The 22642-nt window shown below is 53.8% G+C and overlaps 1 protein-coding gene and 1 long non-coding RNA gene across 5 annotated transcripts; one reads left to right on the forward strand and one right to left on the reverse strand.

The window, feature by feature from the left end:
- The first annotated feature begins 33 nt into the window (after positions 1-33).
- LOC132502606 (uncharacterized) lies at positions 34-11368 on the forward strand. 3 transcript variants are annotated; one of them, XR_009534507.1, is made up of 3 exons: positions 34-80; positions 6612-10834; positions 11119-11368. It is a non-coding gene; the product is annotated as an uncharacterized LOC132502606 (long non-coding RNA). The 3 variants fall into 3 exon arrangements; XR_009534508.1 differs by having other exon boundaries at positions 6612-8175; positions 8258-11368; XR_009534509.1 differs by having other exon boundaries at positions 6612-7860; positions 8258-11368.
- PUS1 (pseudouridine synthase 1) lies at positions 7113-19338 on the reverse strand. 2 transcript variants are annotated; one of them, XM_060118585.1, is made up of 6 exons: positions 19262-19338; positions 18259-18490; positions 16257-16394; positions 12487-12589; positions 8903-9594; positions 7113-7400 (listed from the first exon to the last, which is right to left on the reverse strand). In XM_060118585.1, the coding sequence occupies exons 2-6, from the start codon at positions 18478-18480 to the stop codon at positions 7353-7355; spliced, it is 1203 nt and encodes a 400-aa protein (XP_059974568.1). In that variant the 5' UTR covers positions 18481-18490; positions 19262-19338; the 3' UTR covers positions 7113-7352. The 2 variants fall into 2 exon arrangements, with proteins under 2 accessions (XP_059974568.1, XP_059974567.1); XM_060118584.1 differs by lacking the exon at positions 19262-19338 and adding an exon at positions 18798-19255.
- Between the last annotated feature and the right edge of the window lie 3304 nt (positions 19339-22642).

The following is a 22642-nucleotide window of genomic DNA, read 5'->3' on the forward strand; positions in this document are numbered from 1 at the left end:
TCGCAGCTGCGCGTTGGCGCCCGGCGTGACGTAGGCGGAGCGGGAGGCGTGGAGACGGCGGCGAGAGCTAGAGCGGCAAGGTGAGGGCGCGGGCCGATGGGCCGGCGGCGGAGCGGGCGCCGGGTTTGTGGAGAGCGGAGGTTGCCCTGGGGGCGCTGCGAGGACGAGGGCGCGGCTGTGCGCTCGGTCCTCCCGCCGCAGCGCCTATTGCGCGCCGGCTGGTAGCCTCCGGAGGAGGTCTCGGAAGCCCGCGGGGCCGCCCATCCCGGGGGGGCGAGGTCGGCTGCCGGTGCTGTGGGCGGGGCGGGGGCGGGGGCGGGGGCGGGCAGACGGGCTGGCGGAGCAGGAGGAAGGGCCAGCCGGAGGGCGGAGTGAGGGGACGGCGCAGAAAGGGGGCGGGAGCCGAGGAAGTCATCCCTCAGAACCAGACAAACGGTGCGGGGAGACGGGGTGTCCACTGGTAACTGTTACCAAGCTCAGCTTCGGCTGCTCGCTGCTCAAAGCCAATAAACGGGAAGCAAGAGTCAGGAGAAAGGAAAGGTGCTTTAATCAGAAAAGCCGGCAGTCTGGGGAGGAGGTGGACTCGCGTCCAGAGATCATCTCCGAGGATTCTGCTCAGCCATGACAGTTTTTAAAGGGAAGGAGCGAGGAGAATCTCAGGCAGTCATCGAAGCAGGAGGGTGGGTTCTGCGTCCTTCTCCATTGCGTGCACACTGGCTGACTCTATAGATGTTATCTTGCCTCGGTGATCTGCCTGCAGGATTGCTAAGGGGGTTGCTGGGGGCAGAGCGCTGGTCATTCTTTAACTGCTTAGTTCTTCATTCTGACTTCTTTTAATCTAGGGAAAGAATCAACAGGTTAGGCAAGGCATGTGTGCATTCAGGAGAGCATTAGTCAGGAATTAGGTTAAATTGCCTAGTGACCTCATTCCTATAATTAGGTTCTTTTAAGGTTAGAGGGGAACAGAATGGGCAAACAAGAAAGGGGCACACGAGCTGCTTTCATAAAGAATGGAGTTGGACCACAGCCTCACACTATATGCAAAAGTGAACTCAAAATGGATCAAAGGCCTAAATGTACGTGCTAAAATTACAGAACTCTCAGAAGGAAGCATAGATGCAAATCTTCAGGATCTTGGGTTAGGCAGTGGTTTCTTATGACACCAAAAACAGAAGTAACAAAAAATAGGTTGGACATCATCAAAATTAAAAACTTGTGCTTCAGATGACACCATTAAGAAAAGACAACCCAGAGAATGAGAGAAAATAGCTGCAAATCATATACCTGATAAGGGACTTGTATCCAGAATAAAGAACTTGCAACTGAAGAGTCAAAAGGCAACTAATTTTAAAATGGGCAAAGGGATGGATTAACAACAAGGTCCTACTGTATAGCACAGGGAACTATGTTCAGTATCCTGTGACAAACCATCATGGAAAAGAATATGAAAAAGAATATATACATGTATATGTGTATAACTGAGTCACTTTGCTGTACAGAAGAAATTAATACAACATTGTAAATCAACTATACTTCAGTTAAAAAAATTTTTTTAAATGGGCAAAGGACTTGCATATATGCCTCAAAAGAGGATGTACAAATAGGCCCATGAAAAGATATTCAACGTCATTAGGGATCGGGGAAATATAAACCAAAAGCACTAGGATGGCTTGAATCAAAAAGTCAGGTAGGGCTTCCCTGGTGGTGCAGTGGTTAAGAATCCACCTGCCAATGCAGGGGACATAAGTTCGAGCCCTGGTCTGGGAAGATCCCACATGCCACAGAGCAATTGAGCCCGTGCACCACAACTACTGAGCCTGCCCTCTAGAGCCCGTGAGCCACAACTACTGAGCCCGCATGCTGCAACTACTGAAGCCCACGTGCCTAGAGCCCATACTCTGCAACAAGAGAAGCCACTGCAATGAGAAGCCCGCGCAGTGCAATGAAGAGTAGCCCCAGCTCGCCAAAACTAGAGAAAGCCCACGTGCAGCAACGCAGACCCAAGGCCAAAAATAAATTAATTAAATTTTAAAAAGACATTGTTTAAAAAAAAAAAAGGTAACTGCATCTTTATCTTGGATAGCTCTGAATGAGCCCGTGTGAGCCCCGAATGTAATCTCAAGTGGGAGGTAGAGGGAGATTTGACTCCAGAAGAAGTAGGAGAGGAGATGAGAGAAGCAAGAGGCTGGACAGGTACGACTACTGGCTGTGGGCTGTGATGCAGGGAATGTGGGTAGAAGCTGAAAAGGACAAGGAGATGAATCCTCCCCTGGAGCCTCCTGCCAGCACCATGATTTTAGCCGCATGAGACCCATTTTGGACTTCTGGCCTGCATGACTCTAAGGTAATAAATCTGCGTTGTTTCAAGCCAAAAAAAAAAAAAAGGTAACAACAGGTGCACAAGCCTATGGTGAAATCGGAAACCTCATACACTGCTGGTGGGAATTTAAAGTGATGCAGCCGCTTGAAAAAAATGGTTTGGCAGTTCCACAAAAGAGTTGTTAGGAGTTAACATGTGACCCAGGAATTCCACTCCTAAGTATATACCCAAGAGAATTAAAAACACACAGCCACATGGAAGTGTGTATGAAAATATTCTTAGCAGCATTACTCATAATTCCCAAGAAATGTAAACAACCCAAATATCCATCAACTGATGAATAAACAAAATGTGGCATATCCATACGATGGAATATTATTCAGCCAAAAAAAAGGAAGATGAAATACTGACACAGGCTACAACATAGATGAACCTTGAAAAAAGCACTACACTAAGTGAAAGAAGCCAGACACCGAAGGCCACGTATCACATGATTCCATTTATATCAAATGTACAGAATAGGCAAATCCATAGAGATGGAAAGTAGATGCTGGTTTCCAGGGGCTGGAGGGAGGGGATTGGAATGACAGCAGCTGGATGCAGGGTTTCCTTTCAAGGTTGATGAAAAAGGTGAAATTAGGGAGTGCTGATGGTTGCACAACTTCGTGAATTTACTGAACACCACTGGATTGTGCACTTTGAAAGGGTGAGTTTTGTGGTACATGAATTATATCTCAATCAGAAATCTATCTTTAAAAAAGAAATGCAGGCTAAAGTGATCAACTCAGCAAAAAGCAGATGCAAATATCCTCTCTGATATTAAACACACAGAAAATTCTAAAGAGAAAAAAAAGCTTGACTATAAAAGGGAGACAGGAGAGGGACATGAAAGGGATAAAATGAGTTGGATGAAAGAGGGGAGTGATTTCATGTTTCTAAGTACTTGTAGGGAGGCCCTTTCAATCTTCACTCCACCCTCCTACTTAGCAAAGTTAGAAAGTTAAAAACTACACCTGCCGGATTCCTTGGAGGTCAGAGCCCCAGCCAAGACTTGGGCCCTTCCGGCTTGCTGCATCTGTGCATGACTGGGGGTGGCGGGGAGGTGCCCTCCTTCCTGCTGCTCCTGGCTGCACTTGCTGACGAATATGAGTTGACAAATTTGAGTCTCTCCTGTAAGGGAGGTCCAGTGGTGGGTAGCTTCTTGACCTGAATCCCTGACCCTGGACGCAGCTCTGGGCCTGCCATAACACATCTCCAAGTGTGGGGCTATTGGGGGTCCTGGGTCCTCCCATCCCTCTCGGCTCCAGAGGCAGTATCAGCAACTGGAGGTGCCTTTGTGGGGGGGTCAGTTCTGTTTTGTTTTGGGAGTCATTCCAGGAGACCCAGTCCAAACCAGGTTATTAGGCCCCTCCAACAATGCACAAGCCCCAAATTTCCTGTAGAAAATGTCTGCCCAACTAAATCTGCAGGGTGGTTTCCGTTTCCAGAAGCAGACTGTAACATTTTCCCTCATAGACCCTCTCAAACTGCAGTTTCAATACACACAGATCAAAACTGCTTAAATGTAAGCTTTAAAAACTGTGAACCGCGGGCTTCCCTGGTGGCGCAGTGGTTGAGAGTCCGCCTGCCGTTGCAGGGGACACAGGTTCGTGCCCCAGTCCGGGAAGATCCCACATACCGTGGAGCGGCTGGGCCCGTGAGCCATGGCCGCTGAGCCTGTGCGTCCGGAGCCTGTGCTCCGCAACGGGAGAGGCCACAACAGTGAGAGGCCCGCGCACCGCAAAAAAACAAAACAAAACAAAACAAAACTGTGAACTACTATATTGTATACCTGCAACTTATAGAATATTGTAAACTAACTATACTTCAATTTAAAAAAAACCGTTAAATGATTTTCCCACTGTTTTCTTGGATGGTTGATTCCTGTGCACATCTTACACGCTGGCCAATGTGGGAATCTGCGGGGCAGCCGGGGAAGGCTGGCATGATGGGCCGCCAAGCTCCTCCCTCAGCCAGGACTGGGGCAGGGGAAGGAGGTGCCAGCTCAGGCTCTGCTTGCCCTCCTGCATCGGGGGGATACAGTGCTTTTCTGTTTTTGTTTTGTTTTTTAATTTATTTTATTTATTTATTTTTGGCTGTGTTGGGTCTTTGTTTGAGCAGGGACTACTCTTCCTTGAGGTGTGCGGCCTTCTCATTATGGTGGCTTCTCTTGTTGTGCAGCACGGGCTCTAGAGCACAGGCTCAGTAGCTGTGGCACGCGGGCTGTAGAGCGCAGGCTCAGTAGTTGTGGCGCACGGGCTTAGTTGCTCCACAGCATGTGGGATCTTCCCAGACCAGGGCTCGAACCCATGTCCCCTGCATTGGCAGGCGGAGTCTTAATCGCTGCACCACCAGGGGAGCCCTGCTTTTCTGTTTAAATCAGCCAGACTCAGTCTCAGTTGCTGACAAGTGAGACCCCGACTATGCAGGCCCCTGACTCTGACTTTCTCCTGAGTGTGCTTCCCCACTCAGGGAAGGGGCACGAGGCCCAAAAGAAGGCCGGCCCCAAGATCAGGTTTGCTCCCTGGCGTTGTGGAGAGTCGGGGAACAGGCATTGTCATATCATACCGGCAGGGATCCCAGGAAACACTTGTACGGTGGACAGGGGCTGTCAGAACTAGGTAGGCATTAGAACCCCGCAAGACCACCGAGTCTGCATCTAGGGATGCTCACACATGGACAGGGATGTATAGGGACGGTCATTGTGTGCAAAATCAAAGGCTGGACACATGTCCACCAGCAGGCTGAGTAGTATGGACGGCGTACACTGTGGGCCACCAGCAAGAATGACACAGACTTCTGTGACAGCAAAGACCACCACCGTCTGTGTGAAGACAAGGGTCAGACATGCTCACATATGCACAGAGATCTCTGGAAGTCACAAGAAAAAAGTAAGAGTAGGGGCCTACGGAGAGACACTGGGAATTAGGGAGGGACGGAAACTTCTATTTTTTTGTACTCTGTTTTTCCAAGTACATATTTTATTTTATTTTATTTATTTTTTTGGCCGTGCCATGCATCATGCAGGATCTTAATTCCCCGACCAGGGATCGAACCCATGCCCCCTGCAGTGGAAGTGTGGAGTCCTAACCACTGGACCACCAGGGAATTCCCTCCAAGTACATATTTTAAAATATCACATACCCATGGATCCTCCAAGGTGATTAAAATGAGTCACCCAGGGACTTCCCTGGCGGTCCAGTGGTAAAGAATCTGCCTTCCAATGCAGTGGACGTGGGTTCGATCCCTGGTTGGGGAACTAAGATCCCAGAGGCTGTGGGGCAACTAAGCCCTTGCACCACAACTACTGAGCTCACACGCCTCAACTAGAGCGAGAAAACCCGCGCCCTGCAACTAGAGAGAAGCCAGCGCTCTGCAAGGAAAGATCCCACATGCCTCAACGAAGATCCCGTGTGCCGCAACTAAGACCCGATGCAGCCAAGAAAATAAATAATTTTTTTTTTAAAGAAAGGAGTTTGTTCTTTGCTAAAAAGCAAAACAAGACTCACTAATTGCCTGGAGTCACACTTGGGAATTGTCTACAATTTGACCCTGAAACCAAGACCATGTAACATTTCATGGGGAGAAGCCCACGATCCCAGCAGTTCTTAGGTTACTTTCTGCCCTGGGAAGTGACTTAAAAAGCCCTATCACAGGTAAAATTAACATGCTTAAAGCCAAGCCCCAATATTTCTCCTTCAAGCCCATCCTGTTCCTAATCACGCCACCTGTTAATGGCCCAGCTAGCTCATCAATTCCTAAAGCCCAAAGCCCAAGTCAGCCTCGAGCCCTCCCTCCTGTCCCAGCCCCAGGCCACCCGGCAGCGGCAACCACTCGCTAAGGTTTCTCGGACCCGAAGGCACACCTCACTTGGTCTCTCCCCCAGGTCACTGCCAGTCTTCCCGATTCTACTCACCCCACCCGCTCTGTTCTCCGAAAGGGAGTGCTCCCTCGAGGAGATTTGCCCAGCCACGTTGTACACACGTGTGCAACCCACCATACGGCATTTGCACATACATCACACGTGCACACGTACCCATGCAGACACGTCACCTACAATCACATCACATAAACGTGCACAAACTGCTCACACACCACGTGCACGCGTGCGTCCCACGTGCACACACACCACGCGTCTCCTGCAGCAGACTTGCCGGCTGCCTGCCCCCCACCTGACCCCTCTTCCTTGGTAACAGAGCGTAGCCTCCGCAGGGCGCCACTTAATAAAAGCATTTCCCTGCCCCCCTTGCAGCTGGAAGTGACCACGTGACACACCTCTGGCCAGCGAGGGGATGAGGCCGCTGGCGGGACGTCCAGGAGGGCTCTCGCTACGGGACAGGCAAAGCTGTGCCCCTTCCTTCTGCCCTCCCTCCTCCCTCCCGCCCGGAACACGGACGGCGCCAGGGATGCACGGACCAGGATGAAAGCTGCGTGCCGCAGGGGGCCAGGTGGACACCCAGAAGGAGCCCGTGTCCTCCAGCACTGGGGACTGCTACCCCTGGCCCGACGGCCCCCGTTCTGTTCTGGTCTGCGCCGCTCGCTGGGCCGCCGAGCCCCACCCTGACAGCCTGACAGCCAGTCCTGCCAGGAGCCGCCCGCTGTCCCGCCCGCTCCAGCCTCCGCCCAGGCACGCGCCCCCGCCAGGTCACCCGTTCCCACCGCTCCGGTCTGCTGCTGACACAGCACACGGTGCTCCCTTGCACCTCTCTCAGTGAAAGACCCGTGGAAAAGACTGAGAAAAAGGTAAAAGAAGTGACTAAGCAAGGTTTGTACTTATTTAATAAGAAAATCGCTTCTTTAAAAAAATAGTGTCTTTACATGCTGAGTTGTGTGTACTCAACGCGTGAGCTGAAAATAGACTCGCAGCAGGTTCTCCCTGTGACGGAAACTCAGTGATGCAGGTCTCAGGATCCTGAGCTGAGGAGGCCGGCGCGGGCCGTCCCGTCGGGGCGAGGCAGGCTGGCGGGTCCCGGCGTGCGTGTCGTGGGCCAGCTCAGTCACTGTCCCCGTCCCCGTCACTGCCTTCCAGGGGGTGGGGGACCTGCAGAGCGAGAGCAGACAGGAAACGGCTGTTGGGGAGCACGCTGCCCGGAGAGGGCTCCCCTGCTCGGGGGCTGCCCAGGGCAAGGCTCAGCCTCACCCCGGCTTCCTCTTCACTGATTCAAGAACCTGTCTTGAACAGGCAAAGCCAAGGGCTGGGGACCAGAGGGGGTCTTCATCGGGCTCCTCCAGCTCCCAGAGGCTTCAATGACCTTGGGGACATAAAACTGATCTACTGCAAAGCTGGTCAAGTGCAAGCCCCTCAGCGCTATATAAAGACGGCAGACGGTCAGAGGCCTCTCTCTGTGGGAATCAGGCAGAGAGCAAGCCTGGCCCCCAGGTGCCATCTGTACACGTGCTCCGTTTGGCCTCACAGTGCTGGGAAAATTAATAACCACCAACATTTAAAGAGTGGACTATTTCACATACAAGTCTGGAATCCCAGTTTCTCCTGAGAAAAGGTAAGCTCCGACAACGCTCAGGCCCACCCTCCACTGGCTGGCGCTGAGCTGCAGGGGCCCTTCTGGTGGAACGAGAGCCCTGCCGTTTCTCAGTCTCCACCAAGTCCTGTCTCCTCCCCGACGCTGCTTGGAATTCACCATCCGACCCGCAACCCCTGCCTTTCTCACGCCTGGCCCACCTTGCTTGCCCCCCTTACCTGTACGCGCACGGGTTGGGGAGGAAGGACAGTGTTTTTCTAGATATCTAGATAATGGGAAGAAATCTCCCAGAGCTCCAGGTGCCAATCTCACCCTTTGACAGCCTGCTGGGACACCGTGAGAGAACATGGCTTTGGGGACGGACCTCCCTCGCCCCAGGGTAAAGAATTGAGAACTAAAGTAAAATGTTAACTTTCAGCTCCAGCACCTCCAATCGTGGACGCTCTCCTTCTGACATACGTAAGGTTGGCAGTTAACTCACAGACGAATCACACTCTGAGCCAGGTCCCTGGTCGGTATCGGACAGCAGGGCTCCAGGGGAGCGGAGCCCAAAGCACAGCCTGCGTCCCCTCCCAGACGGAGGAGGGCACCGCGGGCCTGGACGGGAACGCCGCCCAGAGGGCGAGGAGAACGACGCTTGGCCGCTCAGCGTCCCTGGCGCCTGTCAAGCTACCCCATGTTCTGGAGCCAGGTACGTGCCAACTGCCCAGCAGCATCAGCCAGAGGGGGACGTCCTACTGGCACCTCCATCTCACACACGGGAAGACGGCCACCGAGCACGTCCCTCACCCAGCGTCACTGAGCGCAGAGCAGGGGAGCCGGCCACCAGGTCCTATGCCCTGGCCCTGCTCCTCCCACTGTTGTGACCCCGGGGCAGCGACAGGCCTCTTGGTGCCTCAGCTTGCTCATCTATACAATGGGTACAACGACAGGGGGCAGAGTGGGTTTAAGCTTAGCCACGGACAATGACAGATGAGGACAAGTGCTTGGCTGAGCTCCTGGAAGGGCCAGCGCCAGCCCCCGTGGTTCCCCTGACCCCCAGCCCCCGTGGCCCCAGCCCCACCTTGGTGCCCGGGCCAGCGGCCGCATGGGCAGTGGCGCTGAAGTCATGCACGGGCAGGGTGCTCAGCCACTGGGCCATGGACCTCTCGTGGCGCTCGGTGCTGATGATCGTGGGGTAGATGTGCTGCTCCTTGAAGGCCGTGACCTCAGCCTCCTCCCGTGCCCAGTCCAGCGGCTCGTGCAGCCCGTCGTGGCCGAAGCGCTGGTTGTACTTCTCGAAGTGCACCCGCTCCAGGACCAGGCCGAGCCCTGGCGCCTTGGGCACGTCCACCTTGGCCTCCCCCCAACAGCGCTCCAGCACGCTCTCGGGCGCGTAGCCCTTGACGATGGCCACCACCAGCCCCACCATCTTCCTGATCTGGTGCGTCATGAAGCTCTGGCCCTTGACCTTGATCACCGCAAACTCCATGCCTTCGCGCACGAAGGGCTCCTCGCAGAACATGTCGAGGATGTAGCGCTGGGCGCTGGGCTCGCGGGGCCCCTTCTGCGAGGTGAAGTTGTGGAAGTTGTGGGTGCCCCTGTAGCAGGCCAGGAGCCGGTTCACACGCCCCAGCGTCTCCGCGTGCAGCCGGTACGTCTCGTCCTGCGCGTCGCGGTCCTTGTGGGCGAAGGCGAACGTGGGCAGCATGTAGAAGTAGGTCCTGGCGTCGCACTTGTTCTTGGAGTTGAAGCCGCCCGTGACCCTCTTCAGTCCTGGGGGCAGAGGAGGCCATGAGGACCAACGACACCCTGAGCAGGTCTGAGTGCCGGCACGTCACCTGCCGAACCCGGACGAGCCCGAGGGGGCCCCGGCTCCGTGCGCTAAACCCTCAGCCAAACCCTGTCCAACCAACCCCGGGGTCGGCCGAGGTGCGGGACATCCTGCTCTCGCCTCACGGATCCCGGGGGACCCACGCGGACTAAAGCACCAGCCGGTGACCCCGACCCAGAAGCCTTGGATCAGAAGCCATCCTGCAGGTGAGGCCAGGGACAGCAGTGTGTTCAAACAGCAAAAGAACTGGAAACAACTTAAAAAGTCCAGCAACAGGGAAACGATCAACGGCTCTTAGACATTTGCAGAATGAACCGAAAGCAGCCCTGCAGAGCAGGCGCCCGTCCCCAGGACCGGGGGCCGCACCGCTGGGCGCTCACTGTGCCTGGCCAGGCCTCCCAACAGACTTCTTAACCGTTAAATGAAAAAATAAAAGCAAAACGAAGAGCTACGTGTGTATTTCTCTTTGGAGAGAAACACAAACATACGGATTATGTCTGTATTTGCATAGAATATTTCTGAAAGAATCACAACTGTCAGGGGGGGCGGTTTCTGGGAACTGGGGACCACGAAGCGCCTTGCGGCCCTGGGGGCCCCGTGCTCCGCGGCTGTCCTCACGCTAAAGTCAAGACGGGGTCGCGAGGACTCAGCCTCACAAGGAGGCTGACTTAAAGGCCAACTTTGGCTTCATGTTACAAGGACTGATTCGGACACTGCGCGGGGGCTGCCCGTTCAAGGCTGCATCCGCACCGCCCTTCCCGTCTTCCGTCTCTGCTGTCGCGTTTGATTTGGGGTAATCTTATTTTTGTGTTTTGTCTTGCTTTAAGAATCCAATTTCATCGACACAGAGCGTCACAGGTATGCTTTGTGCACCTAATTTCTGTCGTGCGGAACATAACTGCCAAGAAAAGGCTGAAAGGGGCCGGCAGCCGACCACATGGCTGGGCTGTTAATGAGGGAAACACAGCCTTGCTGTGTTGTGTTATGTAAGCAGTGCTAACGGCTGCGAACTGTGTAGGCTTTGGTGTTATTTTAGCAGAAGTGGGGAACAACCTGTGCGTACATGAGGACATCCCCGTGGAATGAATGTCAAGAGGCCTTACACGGGACTTTCAGAGGATTGGCTCCCGGAGAAGGTCTTCAGGAGGGAATTATCCTCACCAGGCAGAGAAAGACCACAGGGTAATAAAAATAAAACCGCGTTATGCCAATAATAAATGCAGAGCCTTCCCTGGCGGTGCAGCGGTTAGGACTCCGTGCTGCCACTGCAGGGGGCGCGGCTTCCATCCCTGGTCGGGGAATGAGACCCCACATGCCGTGCAGTGCAGCAAATAAATAAATAAATAAACATTTAAAAAATAAATTTAATAGTGGGCAAAGTAACCAAAAATAACGGTTGTGACTTTGTGTTGAGATCCCTATTTATACTTGGACCAGACGTTCATGGCAGTTTCTTTTTGTAACAGCCCCACACTGGAAACACCCGCAGCGTTCCCCACCAGGCAAGTGGATAAACAACTGGAAACCACGCAGCAATGGAAAGGAACAAACCGGATACACCCGACAGCGTGCGGGAATCTTTAACCAGGCTCCGTGAAAGAAGCCATTCCATACGACCCTATTTACATAAAACTCTAGAAATACGAAGCAATCTATAGTGAAAGAGAGCAGATCAGTGGTGGCCTGGTGAGAAATGGGGTGGGAGGGACGTGGGGAGGGTTCCAATCTTCTGGGGGTGACAGAGAGGGTGACTCTCTCAAGTGGGCTGGTTGCACAGGTATGGACACATATCACAACTTTTTAATTGTATAATGAACTATGCAGTTTACCGTACACCGGTTATACTTCAACTTTAAAAAGCATTGGAAAGTGTTTTTAATTCTCTGGTTAAAGAAAAACTGACACTGTAGTGTGCGGGCGATAACACAGGCAGACCTGAAATACACGTCACGACAGCAGGAGAGGTGCAAGTACATGGCTGCAGGTGTTAGGTGCGTGCAAGGTGGCCTGGCTTCACGTGAAGGCAGCTGTGGTAACTGGCCCATGGATGCTTTGACCCCAGGGCTGGCAAACAGTGGCCAAAACCATGGCCGTTCCTGTACAACCTCTGAGCTAAGGCTGAAAGGGTGGTTAAAAAAAGAAACAAAGGAGAAGAATATGCAACAGAGACAGTAATCTATGTGGCCACAAAGCCTAAGATAGTTTACTACCTGGCCCCCTACAGAAAGACTTTGCCAGCCCTTGCTTTAAGGGCCGGCAAAGCAACCACTAAAAAAACCCATAGCGAGTCATCGCATTAGCTAACCAAGGTGATGATGAAATGCAATGATAAGAAACATCAATTAATCCAAAAGGAGGGAGAAAAAGAAGAGGGAAACAAATGGGACAGAGAGAACAGAAGGCAAGAAGAGCTACCCCCAGCCACCCCAGTAACCACATTAATTATCAATGGCACATATATGCCACTTAAAAGGCAGAGAGGGTCAGACTGGAAATCCCATTATCAGGCCTGTTACAATAGGGAGTCAGAGCCCCTGTTTTAATTTTATCAAATCTGGACTTTCATATCCAAGCATTTGGTTAAAACAAGGCGCATGTAGCACCAAGATGCTGCACCGAGGGCCTTTCCAAGTCTGTCTGGCTGTGTCCCTTTCTGAAGGAGGTGGGAATACTGAACCCTTTCTTACAGCTGACTCACAACCACTCCTACCAACTGCTAAGCAACCACCCTGTTATCTTAGCTCCGCAACAGAGAAATTCGGTGAAAGAAGAAATTTCGTGTCCCTGTGAGACCGGCCACCACCCAGTGTGCAGCCCAGCGCTGCAAGGCTTACCCAGTATCCGAATGTGAGATGGAAGGTGGCTGTTAATCTTTTCTAAAAGGTCGTCAATCAGCCACACCTTCAGGGACACAACCTGGCCGGCCGCAGACACACCCTGCAAAGGAAGCAGACGACACTCTGACACTCTGCAAGCTGGTCTCTTCAGCAGAAGGACCACACGCGCGCTACATCTTTCCGTGGAGGAATTCTGCTTTTAGAAGTGCCTCTGAAGGGAATAATCAGATACAAGAACAAGGGAGTGAGTGCCACATAACTTATAAAATATTACAGGTGAACTTCAGAGCCCAAAAAACATGGGAACAAGTACATGAAATCCTGCAGACAGGAGATAAAGTCCCACCTTGGATGTGACTCTCAAGGACTTAGGAAAAAAGAAAATGCAACTTAGATGACAGAACTCTGGAGCTGAGCAAGGAAGAGGTCACCATCTACGTCACAACAGCAGGTATCCTGTGGGGTGGGGTGCTAGTGACAGGTAAAAGTGATCGAGCTCTGCCCTCAGCTCTGCCCTCAAGAAGAGTTCCATCTCCCACTTGTATGTTATTCCTTTTTTCTAAAAGCAAGTGTTCATAAAAGGCAATACGGCAGTAAGGTCTGGGGGAGGGGAGCGGTGTGATTCGGAAGGTGGACGGGGAGGGCTCCTGGGATGCGGGCAGAGACCCACGTGTTGACCTGAGTGGAGATTATCCAGGCATTCACCGTAGAATCACCCGTTTCACTTTATACTGACACTGTATGCACCTTTCTGTTTACTACAGTCATACTTTCTAAAAAGATGTTTTTAAACGTAAGCAAAGAAGATAGAGTACTGTGTAACGCATGTAACACTCCGCTGAAAAATTTCTTTAGTCTGAATCCAGTCATGAGAACAATCAGACAAACAGATTGAGGACATTCGTCAAAATACCTGGCCTGAACTATCCAAAAACATCACGTCAGGAAGGACAGAAAGGAGGTGAGGAGACCATTTTAAAGGAAACTCAAGGGCTCCCCTGGTGGTGCAGTGGTTAAGAATCTGCCTGCCAAGCAGGGGCCATGGGTTCAAGCCCTGGTCCAAGAAGATCCCACGTGCCACGGAGCAACTAAGCCCATGCACCACAACTACTGAGCCTGCGCTCTAGAGCCCGTGAGCCACAACTACTGAGCCCATGTGCCACAACTACTGAAGCCCGCATGCCTAGAGCCCGTGCTCCACAACTAGAGAAGCCACCGCAATGAGAAGCCCACACACCGCAATGAAGAGCAGCCCCCGCTCGCCACAACTAAAGAAAGCCCACGTGCAGCAACGAAGACCCAACACAACCAAAAAAATAAATAAATAAAAGAAATAATAAAATAGAAAAAAAATTTTTTAATTAAAAAAAAAAATGAAGGAAACTCAAAAGACATGACAACTGAATGGAACCATCAACCCTGGGTTAGACACAGGATCAATAAGAAACAGTGTATCTGTGTTAAATTTCCCAAGGGTGATAGCTACACCGAGCAGTTGCCAGGGGACGCCACTGCTCATGCGACATATTTTGGGGTGAAGGGTGATGACGTCTGCAACTTCCTCTCAAATGGTTCCATTCAAAGGCACAAAAACGAAAACAAATATGGCAAAAGTTTAACACTGCCGAGTCTAGGGGAAGACTAAGGGTGTTCACGCATCGTTCCTGGGACTTCCGGGGGTCTGAACGTTTTCCAAATAAAAAGTTGGAGAGATTTTTGTAAAAAAGAAGGAAGACAAAAAACAAACTGGTGAGATGGAACACAGGCCGAATCCACTGTTCCCCAGGCAGACACCCTCCAACACAGAGGCATCTGGCCACGAGTGGCTACCGAGGGCATAAAATGGCTGTCCTGAAATGAGGTCTCAAAGTCTCAGCACACGAAAAGGAACGGAAATACATCTCATTGCTTATCTTTTTATATTGATTACATGTTTTTTTGTTTTTTAAAAATTTTTGGCTGCATTGGGTCTTTGTTGTGGTGCGCGGGCTTCTCATTGCGGTGGCTTCTCCTGTTGCAGAACATGGGCTCTCTAGGCGCGCGGGCTTCAGTAGTTGTGGCACACGGGCCTAGCTGCCCCGCGTCATGCGGGATCCTCCCGGACCAGGGCTCGAACCCATGTCCCCTACACTGGCAGGCGGATTCCTAACCACTGTGCCACCACGGAAGCCCTGATTACACGTTGAAATGAGAATTTTCTGGATATGCTGGTGGAGAGTGAGTGATGACTAAAGGGTACAGGGAAGTTTTAGGGATGATGAAAATGTTCTAAGCTTGACTGTGGTGATGGCTGCACAACTGTGAGAAAAGACTAGAATCAATGAATGTACCCTTTAAATGGGCAAAATGTGTGGGAGTGAATTACAGCGCCTTGAAACTTTCTTTTTTAATATGAAACAAAAACTAACAAAATATTATCATTTGTTCATCCATGGGGATGTTAGTATCAAAGGTTTTCTAGATTTCCCAAAATGTAAGAAGGAAAACATATTCGAATAAAACCATCTCTAATAACAGTGAAAACTGAAATAAATGCTAGCCCTGTATTTGGAAATGCTGTCTTCATTAGCTCAGGCAAATGTTTACTTTTCTTCTGCCTTGAAAACAACCAGAGAGCTGTAAGTGGGAAAGTTAAAAAGAAAACAAACACCACGAATAGCCCCGGTACTCTTTACCTGGACCAACTACCACGTGGCTGGATCACCCACGAGACTGCCAGGCGCCTGTTTTTGTTCTTAGCTGTCTGTGCGGTAGCTCTGGTTCCGGGGCTCTGGCCTGGGCCTGTGGATCCCAGGGGACGCTGTACCTTTGAAACAACGTTATTCAGATTCCCGGGACCCTGACCTGCAAAAAGCTACGTGTACCACAGACTCCCAGTGACCTTAGGTGGCCGGAGAGATGATTTCAGGGCCCGGGTCTGAGAGAGCAGGCTCAAAGGTGCACGGGCACTTTGGGTTTTTTACCTCCTTGGGGAGAGGTTGTCCCACCTGCCTCGGCGACACCCTCCATTCCTCTGTGGGGAGCCCCTGCTCGCACCAGCCCCACACCTGGGAATATGCCAGGGTGGGACCAGCCAGCGACTGGCCTGGGACGGTGGGAGAGCCAACCAGACAGCAGGACTCAATCTCATGAGCGTGAATGGACAGTGCTGGGTCACGGCCCCCCAAGACTCCTGGGTGTGCAACTCCCGCGGGGCTCCAAAGACGTGGCACTCACACACGCACAACGGAAGCTATTTCCCGTTCATCGCTTTTTATATTGATTACACGTTGAAAAGCAACTACCTTGGACACACTAAGTTAAATACAATTGATAACAAAACCCAGCGTCACCTGTTTCCTTTTCCCTTTTGGCTGTGGCTCCTAGGAAGTTTAACATCACACGCATGGCAGGCCTCTGCGGCCACGCGGTCCTACTTGTGTCGCGAGCCTGAGATGGATGGATCTAAGGCAGATGTCGTGGCCACCGTGCCACCCACAGGAGTGACGGAGGAGAAAGCACAGACGGAGAGGACGCCAGACCTTGTGGCCCTGAGCACCTAGGTCCAGCCACACCTGGGCCAGAAATGCCCCAGTTTCTTGGCCACACGAGGCAACAAGTTTCTTTCCACTGACACTAGTCTGAGCTGTGCATCTGTCATTTGTGACCAAGAGAATCTTGAGAGATAAAGGCGCTGAGATGGAAAGTGGGACGAGGACACACACACACCACAGACCGGCGGCTTCGGTGCCGCTTGCACCTGCAGGGGATGTGGGGACAGCACCTACCTTGTCCGTCCGGGCGCAGCGCTGAAAGGACATCTTCCGCATGTCCTCCCCGTGATTCTCAGGAATACAACCCGACTGGACCAGGGCGGACACCAGGTCATCTTCGATGGTCTTGAATTTCGAGGACCCAACATTCCTCTGAGGAAAAGAGAAGAAAACTTGTTTTTCACTCGGTCACCACCCCCAGTAGGGGCCCTGGGCCACGGCCGATCCAGGTAGGGGCATGTGCGTTGTGCCCGCACCCGGCAGGTGGGGACCGCACCTGTGGGCATGGAGAGACCCTGCAGCTCGTCCCCCGACCTGTGGGAAGCAGGAAAGCCACCTGTGGGTGCCCACAGTCCTAGAAACTTCCCACCCTGGGCAGCTGACAGTGGGCATCACCTGAGACATCATCTCCCCCTACCTGGTCAGATGTGAGACCAGCACCCTCCTGCTGGAGACCCATCTGTCTGTTGCACCCGGCCAAAGAGGGACTCCCCTCCCTCATCACCCCAGGGTCTCCCTCCCTCACCACAGCAGGGAGCAGGCCCTCCTGCCATCACGACAGGGAGGCAGGCCCCCCCTGCTGGAGGAGGAAGCCACCCCAGGGTGCTGCCAGCACCTAGTGGGTGCGCATGAAGTGCAATCACAGTCCAGGGCCTGCAGGACCCTGTGACATCAGTGAGATCACCACCCTGACGTCGTCAAAGAAAATCTTTGCAAAGCAAGGGACACAGGGCGACAAGCACTTCGCCAAGACGCACCACAGGGGGCAGGTTCTTCCCAAAGTCTACCTCACAGTCCCCACCGCAGCTTAAGTCCAATCCCTTTACTCAGCAAGAAGCTACAAATGCTCCTCCCGCGATCGGAATGGATATTAAGAAACGGGGATAACAACCCTTCCCCACATCCCGCTGTGTCCTTCCGTCACCCTGTGAGCTACCGTCCCCCTCTACCCCCCATCCATTCCCCTGATGGGGAAACTGAGGCAAACAGAAGATGATGAGACACAGGCAAAATTCTCAAGACAGCGCATAAGGCAACAACACACGTAATCAGTCAGCCTCAAACAAAAAAGCATCTAAACACCCGCAAAGAGCAGCGGAGGTGGTTTATTTGTTCCCCTGAGACCGAAGCACTGTCTGCACCACTGTCACAATCTACCCGTGGTCACCAAAGGTCATCAGATGGCTTTCACGGGTGCAACCCTATACTTGATAAAAAATACTAAAATAGGATACGAAGTATTCATTACTACTACTATGTACAGCAAAGGTGACCACAGCACCTGGTAAGGTTGGGCACTGTTTCCTTCAACTCCCGCTTCAGTGAGACACTCTACACAGCAGGGAATTCCTCCCTGCGAGTCAAGCTTACAGAAGTTTAAAGGACAAGGCACCAAAGTGTAAGAGCCACAACGCTGGCCACAAGGAACAAGAAGAAGATCTACGTGCGTCTGCTGGGGTACCGGGGCTCTTGTGCCTTTCAGGAAAGGGTCACAGGGCTGGGCTGGGCTGGGCAGGGAGTTCTCACGTGCCTGCGTACCTACAACCATCACCTTCACGTGTCTAACGAAGAGTAACAGCTGCCTCTTCTGAGCACCCCTGGCGCTGCCCCAGTTCTAGCGTGCGGTATCGGTCAGCCTAATGGCCCTTCAGGCCCTATAGGGTCAGCACTGTGATCAGAAAGATGAGGAAACGACGGACTGAGAGCTCGAGTCACTTGCCGCCTCTGGCCATCGGCAGGCCTGGGCCTTTAACCACCTTGGGAGACTCATGCACATCTCCCCCCCCCGCCCCCCCCACCAAGCAATGCATGGATGAAACAGGGCTCAAGGCTGCTTCAATGTGAATCTAAATCTTGCCTGATGGGACCCACACGGTAAAGGAGGTGAAGAATGAGACCCCCCCTTTCTGCCACTTCCCGAGATGGCTCACTGGGTAACTGTCACTCCGAGGTCCCTGCCCCAAGCACACGGGCCTCGAGAGAAGTCAGAGCTGCCCGGGCCCGCGGGCGCCCTCACCTGCATGCCGTGGTAGCCCTTCCCGGAATAGGCCATGAGCAGCACGATCTTCCGCTTGGGCAGCTTCCTGTGCTGCTCCCCGTCCTCGCTGCTCTTGAGCTTTTTCGCCTGCTGCTCTGTTTCCTCCCAGATCCTGGCCGTGCCCTGCCAGCCACGCCGGGCCTTCCTGTCCTGCTCCTGCTTGGTCCCCACGGGCATGGGGGCCTCCCCATTCCCTGCCATGGGGGGCAAACTGAAAAGACACGGTGGCGAGGAGGGGTGGGGTGTGAGCAAAACACAGAAGGAAGCGGCCCAGTGAAAGACTGACGGTGGCAGCATGGTCCAGTAAACACCCTGGGCTGACCACCGAGTCCAAATCCCAGCTGGGCGCTAACTGTAGATCTTGCCCAACCACCAACTTGGCCTCGGTTTCACTGTCCAAGAAATGGAGCAGTGACAGCACTTTATGCGATTAGGGCTGGTGCTTGCCGGGCATGCAGTCGGGCTCAGTGGGGGTCAGCGTGCTACCCTGGGGTCACGGACAAGTGCACTGTCATTACCAGAGGAGGCGCGGTCCCAGGCGCGGGGTCCACGGTCCGCAGGCTCTCCTCAGGGCCCAGGCCGCCGCCCGCAGGCTGGGGAGCCCCATGCAGACGCGGGAGGGGCGGGGGGGCACGCGCCCGACCCGTGACCTCCCCCAGTACGCACCCACCGGGCCCTCTAGACCCCTAACCTCCCCGGGGCCCCTACACACCAGCCCGCCCCTCCTTAACTCCGACCACGGCCATGCTCCAGCCCCACCCCTTGTGAACTCTAACCTTCCCGGGACCCTCTCACGCTCCAGCCCCGCCCGCGGATAACCTAAGACGTCCCTGTCCCCCAGGCTGACCTCTGACCTCCCCAGTCCCTCCTGTTCCCCCCTCGTCCTCTCGCCTCGCCCAGCCGGCTCTCCCTCGGGAATCGGGGAGACCCCGGCCCCCCCCGCCGGGACTAGTGGGGCGCGCCCCGACCCGGCCCCACTCACGGAGCCGCGGACTGAGCTGGAGCCGGACCACGTGGGCGAAGGCGGAAGCGGAGCGCGCGGCCGGACGGCGGCCGGACGTGGACAAAAGTACTTCTGGGGGAGGCGGGCCGAGGCGGCTTGGGGCGGAGCTTGGTGTCAGGGCCGGGACTGAGCGGGGCTTCGGGGCGGGGAGGGCGGGGCCTGGCGCCGGGAGCCCGGTTCCCCGCTGCCAACTCGGGGGTGGTTTGAGGCCGATGTGGATGCGCCCTCTTAGGGCGAACAAATCGTCCTAACAACTACGCTTCCAGGCTCTGTTCCGTGTTACAAGTGTTTTCGCCCGCCTTAGGGAGCAACCACTATAAGAGCAAGCACGTTACTGAAGAGGAACCCGAGGGACAGAGAGGCTGAGCCCACGGCCGGAAGCCACACAGCACCAGTCCCGGCATCTGGAATGACAGCCTGTCTTTCAACAGTGTGCAGACCAGCGCCTTCCCACAAACCTCTCATAAGAAAACACTTGCCATGTGCCGGTGCCAGGTGCTGCTCTAGTGGCTTGATGCCTGTTAGCTTATTCAATCTTCATGAAGCCTTGAGGAAGGTTCTCTTGTCCCCATTTTACAGTTGAGGAAGCTGAGGCACGGAGAGGGACCCAGATGCCAGGGAGAGACTGGGTCATGCTGGAGCCGCCTGTGTGAGAGCTCCAGGGAGTGAGGACCTCCTGGAAGCTGGTAGAAGACAGATGGGAAACTCGTCCACACATGGGGTTTGGGAGGCGGTACAGATGTCACCACAGCTGGCGGGAGCGAGTGACAGCCCGCAGAAGGTGGGAGGAAGTGCGGCTGGCAGCACGGGACTCGGACCTCCCGGAGATGGCCACTCGGTCAGTAGCTATTTTCTGAGCACCTAGTAGGTTCCCAGCGCCTGCAGAGGCTGGGAATAGACAAGGAGCAGAACCCGTGCCCTCGGGAAGCTTCCACTCTAGGGGGGACAGACAATGACAGACCAACAGCAAGAGGGTGTGTGATCAAGTGTTAAATGCTGTGTGAAAACGACTCAGAAGTACTGACGCGTGCTACGGCTGGGGGTGAACCCTGAAAACACATTCAGTGGAGAAGCCAGGCGCAGAAGGCCACGTCGTGCGTGTATGAGTCCATGTACAGCTGACCCTTGAGCAACGCAGGGTTGAATGTGTGGCTCCACCTATACAGAATTTGTTTCACTAAATACAAAGTGCAGGACTACTCAGTCTGCCAGTGGCTGAATCCACGGATGCGTCACCACAGACACGGAGAGCCAGCTGTCAAGTTATATGTGGATTTTCGACTGCGTGGGGGGGGGGGTCTGTGCCCCTAACCACCACGTTGCTCACACGTCACCTGTATATGAAATGTCCAGAAAAAGCGAACCCACAAGCAAGAAAGGGGATCAGTGGCTGCTGACAAGGATTCTCTCCTGGACCAAAGTCTACTCAGCCTCCTAGTTGGAAAAGTCAGGCCTAGTTGGAAAAGAGCTCAGGCAGGCGGGAGGGCACAGCTCACCTGTGCTAACCAATCCCCAGGACAGCCCACCTCTCTGAGGAAGGGAAGAAAGAGCTGCCCCAGGGTTCCAGGCATGAGGAAAGGTCAAGGTCACGTGTGGTCTGGGGAACTCAGGTGGCTGAGCAGCCTTAGGAAGCATCGGGGCACCTTCACACAGAGCACCTACCATCTCCAGAGCACCCCAAAACACAGCACCCTACCTTCCCCCAGAGAACCCCGTCACACAGCACCTACCATCACAGAGCACCCCTTACCATAGAGACTCCTTTGTCGGGGGACACTCCTTCCCCACCCTCGGCCTCTGCAGCTCTGGAGGCCTGGGCCCACTCTGGCACATGAGGTGGACACGGGGCCCAGGCTGAACCATCCGTGTGAACGCAAGACCTGGGCAACTGTGACGGCTGGAACTAGAGCCACAGAGGAAGGCAGTTGAGACTGGATGCTGGGACTTCGGGTTGTGCCCCGGGAAGCAGTCCATCTCCCCCTGCCCGTGTGAACCAGGAAGCTCCCGGTGCTGGAAGAGAAACCCAGACCGGGTGAGGGCAGTCTCAGGGGCAAGCCCCAGACCCCAGGCTGTGCCACAGGCCAGCAGGTGGAGAGGATGGAAGCTTGGGGCCGTGCTCTGAGGTCCTGTGTCAGCCGAGAGAATGAAAGAAAAAGACCACCGACGGGCCTCCCTGCAAACTGGCCATGGTGGCACCGAGCCGGACCCAGCAGCCCCGATCCCACATCTCTGATCTACGGAGAACAAACTGAGGCCTGTGAGGCTGGGACAGGTGCCCAGGGGGCAGTTGGAAGTGGGGCAGGCACCTGAGCCAGACCTCCTGGCCGAAGGCCCCCTGTGAGCTTGCCAGGAGCGTGCAGGGCAATGTGAGTTCCGCAGGAAGGGGGGAGCCGGTCCCTCCTGTGTGCCCGCTGCACCCCCGGCCCAGCCAGCCCTCCTGGGCCCTCCTTACTGTCAGGCTCCTACACAGGGATCTTTACAGCAGCTTTGCCCATAAATACCAAGACTGGGAAGCAAGAGGATATCCTTCAGTAGGAAAATGGATAAATAAACTCAGTACCCCCAGACAGGGGAGTATCATTCAGCATTGGAAAGAAATGAGCCATCAAGCCATGGAAAGACCCGGAAGAAGTCCATCTGAAAAGGCTACACACTGTGTGATTCCAGCATTCTGGAAGAGGCGAAACTATGGAGACAGTAAAGGGAATGAACACAGCACAGAGGATATTCAGGGCAGTGAAACTACTCTGCATGACACTGAAATGGTACAGGTCATCACATGTGTGTCCAAACCCACAGCACGGGCACCAAGAGTGAATCACAACGTAAACATGGACTCTGGGTGATGCTGATGTGTCAGTGTAGGTTTATCAGTTGTAACAGATGAATCTCACCCATGCAAGGTGTTAACAGGAGAAGTAAAGTGGGTGGCAGGGGGAGAGGGAGTATTTGGGAACTCTGTACTTTCTGCATAATTTTTCTGTCAACCTAAGACCACCGTAAGAAACGAAGTCTATTAATTTGACAACAAAATGCCACGGTTGTCTTAATCCTCTTTTGGCATTTCTTTGTGTAACATACCGGGAGCCCCATAGAGCGGAAGGGGCTGCATCTCCACTAGGCACGGCCCTTCCTGTCTGCAGAGCCGGGAGCACGCACTCCAGGAAGCCAGACTGGAGCAGCCCTGCTGGGACCTGGCCTTTTGAGGCCCCACCTTCCACTTCCTCTATCACTACCCCTCCGCGAACTTTCGTTTCACATTGTGGTTAGCCTTTTTGGTAACTTAATGAGATACTTTTAACCTATTAAAACAATACGTGGGGCTTCCCTGGTGGCGCAGTGGTTGAGAATCCACCTGCC

Source organism: Mesoplodon densirostris, chromosome 15 (genome assembly GCF_025265405.1).
Source record: "Mesoplodon densirostris isolate mMesDen1 chromosome 15, mMesDen1 primary haplotype, whole genome shotgun sequence".
Taxonomy (NCBI): domain Eukaryota; kingdom Metazoa; phylum Chordata; class Mammalia; order Artiodactyla; family Ziphiidae; genus Mesoplodon; species Mesoplodon densirostris.